This window comes from Apis florea, unplaced genomic scaffold (assembly GCF_048593485.1).
Source record: "Apis florea isolate Af1SG1 unplaced genomic scaffold, ASM4859348v1 contig_1794_pilon, whole genome shotgun sequence".
NCBI classification, from domain to species: domain Eukaryota; kingdom Metazoa; phylum Arthropoda; class Insecta; order Hymenoptera; family Apidae; genus Apis; species Apis florea.
Window position 1 is genome coordinate 887,124 of NW_028256482.1, and position 7,790 is coordinate 894,913.

General features: G+C 25.3%; 1 protein-coding gene across 1 annotated transcript; it reads left to right on the top strand.

Moving 5' to 3' along the window:
* The first annotated feature begins 749 nt into the window (after positions 1–749).
* Positions 750–4,460, top strand: LOC100863813 (uncharacterized). The gene is made up of 9 exons (XM_086912498.1): positions 750–890; positions 1,569–1,688; positions 1,774–1,891; positions 2,236–2,497; positions 3,192–3,308; positions 3,400–3,494; positions 3,990–4,131; positions 4,209–4,341; positions 4,410–4,460. The coding sequence occupies exons 1-9, from the start codon at positions 750–752 to the stop codon at positions 4,458–4,460; spliced, it is 1,179 nt and encodes a 392-aa protein (XP_086768624.1).
* The last annotated feature ends 3,330 nt before the right edge of the window (positions 4,461–7,790 follow it).

The following is a 7,790-nucleotide window of genomic DNA, read 5'->3' on the forward strand; positions in this document are numbered from 1 at the left end:
GATTTATATTCAAAATATTTCGTACATACTTCACGTTTCATTATTCTACATAAATTACATTTGCGTACAATTTTGGTCAAAATCAAATTAAAAATAATAAAATGCTCGTTCAAGTATTAATAATTTCTACAAAATAACTTGTAAGGATAATTATTCTTATAATACAGCATTTAGTATATAAAAATTACTTTAGATAATAATTAATACAACACATAACACTTATTATAACACTTTATTATCTCTCACGTAAAATCATATATTTCAAGTAAAACGCACCACTTTTTAATTATCTCGTCCAATTTCTCTTTGTTACTCCTATTAAATGAAACAAGAATATGAAGTATTTGTAATTGAATAAACTAACGATACAAATAAGAAAGAAGTTCTCTAGTAAGGCAACTGGAAGATACTATTCATCGTAAACTTTCATTTTCTCAACACTTGGAACAAAAGAGGAAAAAATGAAAAGTGACAATAAAGATTAATAATACAAACGCGAAACTTAAATACTATAATTTTCTCGAAATCGATATCTATTATGGAAAATCTCCTTGCGGAAGGTATGCATAAAATCGATCGATTATAATTTACTGCAATTTCTGCACATTATATTGTTACTATTGCAAAAAAAATGATATTATGAAAATACGAGAGAGAAAAATAATTGCGTAAATAATATATCGAGCAGAGTTATAGTCGAATGATTCTTCGAGTTCTTTATGACAGTCGATATTTGACTAGAAAGAAAGATGGATGTATTCGACACACACTATCACAGCTATCGTACTGTGTTGAAAATCATAGGATTATGGCCGTATAACAATTCAATTTATGTGTGGATTCAGAGATTACTGCTATTCACATTCTTTCTTGGCAATGTAATATTTCAGGTGACGAAAATTATAATAATTTCTCTTTGTGTAATTCATTGCATTTTTGCTTAAATAGTTTATAGGATATCGTCTATAAATAATAATTTATTGATACGACGTATTAATATAATTATTGATTAATGTATTGATCGAATTTCAGGTTTAGTGCACGTGAATGTATAAAAACGTATTTGTATAATATTTAAAAATAATTACAGATGTTGAACTATACAGTAATATATACACATGGCATAATTTTATTTCGTTTAAAAATTAATTTTTGAAAAAGTGAAATTTATACATATTATTTAAAAAGAAAAGACTTAAAATTTAATTCTACAATCTTTGCATATTTTCATATATAGAACAATTTTCTTTCATAATTTATTTGCATCTTATCCAAGGTTAAGCAATTACACTTGAAAAAATTTAATTTTCTCGACAAAAAGCTTGAAAAAATTTCATTCTAATTTTCTTTTTATTCGCTGTTTTTGTGTGCTATTCAGTTAGATTTTATATAAAAAGAATATAATGAATATCTATATTTTTATCTTCATATGTACAATTTTTGCTTTCATTTTTGTTTTACGATAAACTGTAACATTATAACATATTTTGAAATACCGATTAAGTGATAATATATATAGAAGTGCGATCGAAATATTATATAATTATTATAAAATCTAATATTTTTAGATTGTGTCTCTTTTGAGATCAAAAATTACGTTACGAAACTGTACTTTAATATTGTCTACAACTTGTCCACTTATAATAATTTCGTTACGATATGTAAGTTTTATAATATTTTTTCCTATGGTGAGTAAAAATTAAAATTATTTCAGACTTTTTCATGAAAAAATATTGTTTACATTTATTTTTTCTTTTTTTTTTTTTAATATAGATAAAACATTTATTTAATCATATACGTATGGAGGAAAGTATAGTACAAGATTCAATAGAAACAGAGATACGGGCGAAATACGTCCATGATTTTTGTCACATGATCGAAATATTTTTGCGTAAGAAATGTGTAAATTTCTTTGATGATATCAATTTATAATATTACTATTGTCATCCCAAGAACTTAAATATTCCAAGATAATTATATATTTAAGTTTTTATTATATGCTTTTTATATAAATTAGTAAAAATTGAAATATGAAATCATATATATATATATATATATAAAACTATATTATTCGTGATCTTTATTAATTATTTTTTAACAATTTTCCAACCATTTTTTAACAATCCAGATTTTCTTCCATTTTTGCAACGAGAATGGTTTTTCAATGGTAATATTATATGAATATTTCACTTTGAGCATAAACTACTATTATTAGATGGTTTTTTTGAATTCCAGGGGTGACATGTGCAACTTTTATATTCTACAGTGTATTGCTATTGTATGTGATGATATTGGATTTCGTAATGCCTTTCAACGAATCTCGTATATATTTCCTTGATTACTTTACATTATTTTCTATCAATCGAACCGTGTATTTTTATATTTTATGCTTGAATTTTTTCTTTGTTCTTATATTTGGATTATTATCTGTAATATCTACGGAATCGATACTTGGACTTTTCAGTTATCATGCAGGAGTGTTGTTTAAAATTATTAGGTGAGTGAAGTTATTATATCCATGTCGCATAATACTTATTACTTGCAATGCGATTAATGCATTTACAACATTTTTTTAAAATATAAATTAACATTCGTAGAAATTATAATTGATCCCAAGATGGCATAATTTATGTAAATTTAATACTATTTGAAGTATTATATTTTTCTTACTTCTTATATAGAATGTTAATATATAGATTGCATTAATATGCATTAAATGCTAATATAACAAATATTTTCTTGATTTAAAATTGTGAGATGACTTCAAGCAACTTTTTCGTTTTGGCATAAATTTTCATTTCTTTCGGTTTTATTATTGGCTCTATGATTGGCCACAGTTTTTCAATAATAATTCAAAATGAAAATTTTCAGGAAGAAAAAGTTGTTTGAAATCCTTCGATATATATTATCATACCACTTGTCATTATTAAAAATCTAAACGATCGATTTTTCGAATTTCGAAATTTTAAACATACGTATATAAATATCGATGAAAATTTACAAAATGTATTTTTAAATTAATCCTTTTAATTTTTTCGAAAAGAAGAGGAACTTATTTCATTAAGTATAATTTTTAATAAAAAGTTATAATGTTTAAGACCAATACCAATTGTTGTTGATCAATCGTAAAAATATATATATAATAAAATAATTTTAAACAATTTTTTCTTCCACAAATCTTATGTTTTTAGTTATCGGATACAAAGAAATATTACGTATTTAACCACGTTTAATCTCTCATCGAAGCAAATTGACACGAAACTAGCAGAACTTTATCGCGTGGTGGATATTCATAATCAAGCTATCCAGTTGGTAAATTAAAATATCATAACATCTTAATTTGATCTCGCAGATACTCGTATTAATATTTTATTTGGAAATTTCATATGGCAATGGAAGACTTATCAACATCCTGATAAATAATTCAGGAAAACAATTTTTGATGTCTACCCTTTTGACTGTGATTTCAATAGCTGTAAATCTGCATCGAGCAAGTATCTTTACTTTATTGCACATAATAATAATAAACGAATTCGCAGAATTCTCAGTTATGTTTTAATTTAATTTATTTCCACAATTAATTTCTCATTAAATTATGTATCGTTCAAAAAAATTTTATATAAAACTCGTGTTTGAAAAGAAATATCTTTTGGCACCACTTTGAAGACTTTTTCTCAAACTCTCTATTTTGTGTTTTTTTCTTTAAATAAAATTATACGTTTTTATTGATTGGGAATCATAGTTTATATAAAATCCACTCTTCAAGTACAAATTTTATATGCAACACTTTTTTTTTTAAATAATACATAAATCAGAGGATAATTGTGCGAATAGACATTAAAATAAGACATCCTGTACATGCAAAGGATATAATTTTGCATAAGATTTTTTTGAATTTATCGAATAAATACCTAATAAATAAATCAATTTAAAAATTAAATATATCATATTAAATATACTTATTTCTTTTTTAAATGTTTCGCAGCTAGTAAATGCGATTATAGCTAAGAAGGATCAGTTGGAAATTATCGTCTCTTTCATCTTTTTTGTCAATCAATTGGTGTTTATGTTTTTTTGTAACCGTAGTGCTCAGATACTTATAAACAACAGTGAAGAATTTTTCCACGAATTGTAAGTTGGAATTTTTATTCGTGAAATTAGTTGCACTAATTGTTCATTCAAAAAGAATGTCACTACTCTTTCTACAGATACATTTCCGTATGGTATTTTGTACCGTTAAATGTACAAAAGATTTTATTACTGATCATGACAAGAAGCTCGACGACATGTATGTTCCACATGTTTGGCGTGTTCTTTCCATGCCACGCAGGATTTACAACGGTAATTTGTTTAATTATCATCATCATCATCATTTTGATTCAAAATTAATAAAAATTGTTTCATTTCAGATGTTAAGTACCTCGTTTTCATATTTTACTTTGATGTACTCGATACAATAAAATTGATAGTGATCGTGTTAAATTAGTATTGAAATAAACAATTATTATTACTCTATATTTTATTTGTTCGTTCTTCTTGTTAATATTTTCTCAATTGTTTACGTTACTTGTTATTCACCATCGCGATATCATTATGATTAATGTAAAATAATTAGTATATCACACTATTGTGAGAGAAAACTTTCATTTTTGAACAAGTATGTTTACAGATAAATTGCAAGTGATCGAAATTGTAAATTTAGTCGCTCTTCTCTGAAAAAAGCAAAAATTCTGTATTTATTATTTATACCATAATTTTTTTCAAATTAGTTTCACTTGATTTATAATGTTAAATTATTCTATTCGTATTGCTGAAATCAGGAAATTTATAAGTAAAGTTGATTAGTTTGGTTTTTAAAGAAATTATATTTTAGATTCTTCTTATTATAGTTTATTTTCACAAAAATGTGGGAGTCCACGTTTGAAGAGTGGATGCTAGATATAAAAACAAAATTATAAATATTAAAAAAGAATATATATGTCCAATAAGATTTAAGATTTAATGAATTATTAGCATTTTAAATTTGTATCAAACGGAATAGCGACATTTAACCGATTGTATGACAAAAACGTATTGCAGTATCGCCTGCGTAATGGTGTCCCTTAATAAATGTGAATTCACTGATATTTCTCTATACACGAAAAACTGTTTCTGTATCTTATTAACACAATCTATGTGTCATGCAACTTCTTGTTCAATAAGAATTTACCTCGAATAAGTTTTAATAAATTCCAGAATATTGACAGTACACATTCTTTTATTCAAATACATTGCACATAGGTAAATGTTGTATCTGCCTACTTATCCATATCATAAAATGCATAAGAATAAATTAAAATACATTTCCATATGATTTCAGATTAGGAAGGTTGAATATGTGTTTCTACACACAAACTTGTTTCTCAAATGACTACAAAAAACTCAGGAATGACATTTGAATTTGAATTACACAGATCATGGAAGATCAATTGAAAAATCATTACTTCTATCTGGTTCGAATTCAATGTTTTTTTTGTTCCAATGATCTAAGATTACTGAACAAAAAAGACAATAGTCAAAATTATCTTTATTAGTCGTATATTAATCGTATCGTTATAATACACAATTTTATATCCACTGAAAAAACTATAAGCACTGTATTTTTCTTTTTCACATTATTATTATTATCACATGATTTAATTTTATATGAAGATAGAGGATGGAAGTTTGTTAGATGCATATATGTATCGAGTGTTTTTTAGAAATGTGATAATATTTTCTTAACTATAAATAGATATATTACAAGTGCACGTGTCTATATGAGAGTTAGATCTCATACAATGTCACAGCAGGGTGATTATATAGATAATTATAACGCATACATAGTCGCAACAACTGTCAGATTCAACTCAAGAGTCCAGACTTCCTTTCAGCGAGGACTTTCAGAAATTTCTTCCAAGTTCAATTGGAAGAATCAACTAAGTGAGGCACGATAATAACCAATAATATCGATTGAATTGAATCAGCATTGCTTAAATTAAGCAGCATATATTTATTATAGATTATTTCTAACTAGGATGATGTTGCTTACCATACGAATCAGCCATATGTGTGCGAAAAATATACAATTGTAAGTATGGATATTTAACTCTCTTCAAAAACGACAGTCTTTTTACATAACATTATCCTTTGTTTAGGTTTAATGAAGATCGACAATAATGGAAAAATATTTCCATGCGAGAAACTTCAGTGAATAAGTTGGTTATGAATCTTTAAAGAAATAAATAATGAATTAATTTTTTTTATTATCGAAAAATTATAAATAAATTTTTATTTTTAATTTTTGCAAGTATATGTAATATAAATATGAAATATATTACATGTTTTTTAAAATTTTATTGCTTTTAATTATGCAAATTAAATTTTAATCTCTTAGTCAAAAGTTACTTCTTCAGTTTACTATTTTCAATAGCTTAACAGTAATTTACGAGCAGATCACAGTTTTCAGATCCTCAATCTAAACAGAAATGTAAGAACAGTGATTATTTCACGAGTGTACTATTTGCACGAGTAGTTTGCGATGGACAATCATGGATTGCAAGGGTTTTAACCGCGCATGCGCTGCGACGCCCTCCAATGCGGCTATTGGTTGCTCTAATCCCCTCTTAGTTGGATGGAAAATAATGATTGAAGGCGAACCCAGATTTCGAAATCAGATCAAAATAGAATTTAAGTTACGGATAGAACGATACAGATCCAAGTACAGAATTAGAATTATTATAATCAGTAGTGAATTAGCCGTAAACAGTTAGAAAAAACAGTTAAATTACAATTCAGTCGATGTAATCAATTCTACGACAGTAAATGGTCCTTCGGTTTATTATAAAAATATCAGTTCAGGCATTTTATTTGTGCAGTATTCAAAATCACTTAGTTTAGACTTCAACAGATATCGAATAATCGAAATTTAATATTTTGGTCGCATTAGTACCACGTTTTACGCCCATTAATAATTCGTATAAGAATTACATTTTTCATTATCACATTGATATTGCATGTTGATGATATTTTTATTCTTCGAATAAAATTATTTCGAATTACTAGTTATAATAAAGAAAAATATATTTATCTTTAATAATTTGAAACCTTATAGGAATTTTTGATTTGTTCCAACAGATTTAGGCAGATTGAGTGAATCATAGAATAATTCATCTATGGATTTGAATAAAATGTTTAAATACAGTGTTATGTGATGCTACTATCCTAAAATTTGCTATATTTCGATATATGATTAATAATTTTTATTAAACAATATGTTATTAAAATATAAAATAATTGTATTGTATTGAAATTCTCTCATAATGTATACAATGATTTATACAATGTATGTTATTTCATAATTGATGTTTCCGAGATTATCAATTCGAAATTCTAAGAATTGAAAAAGCAAAATTTTTCTCTGCATGATTCTTTTTCATGTAATATTGAAGAGTTTTTACAGAATTTCAAAAGAGTTTTTCAAAAAAATTAAGAAGATTACAAAAAGATTTTTTTCGACTATTTAGTGATTAGAAATGAATTTTTAAAAAAATTTGATTTCTTAATATTTCTATTTTATGTATGTTGGAGAATTTATATTTGAAATTTATAATATTAAAAAAATAATATCTTTTAGTTTTTTGCGTCCTTGAATATTAAACAATTAATTAAAAATATTAAAAAACATAAATACTTGCATTTCAACTCGATCCAATTGATTTGTATTATATATTTTTTCTCTTCGACCTTATTAAGCTATTTTAAAAATTTTA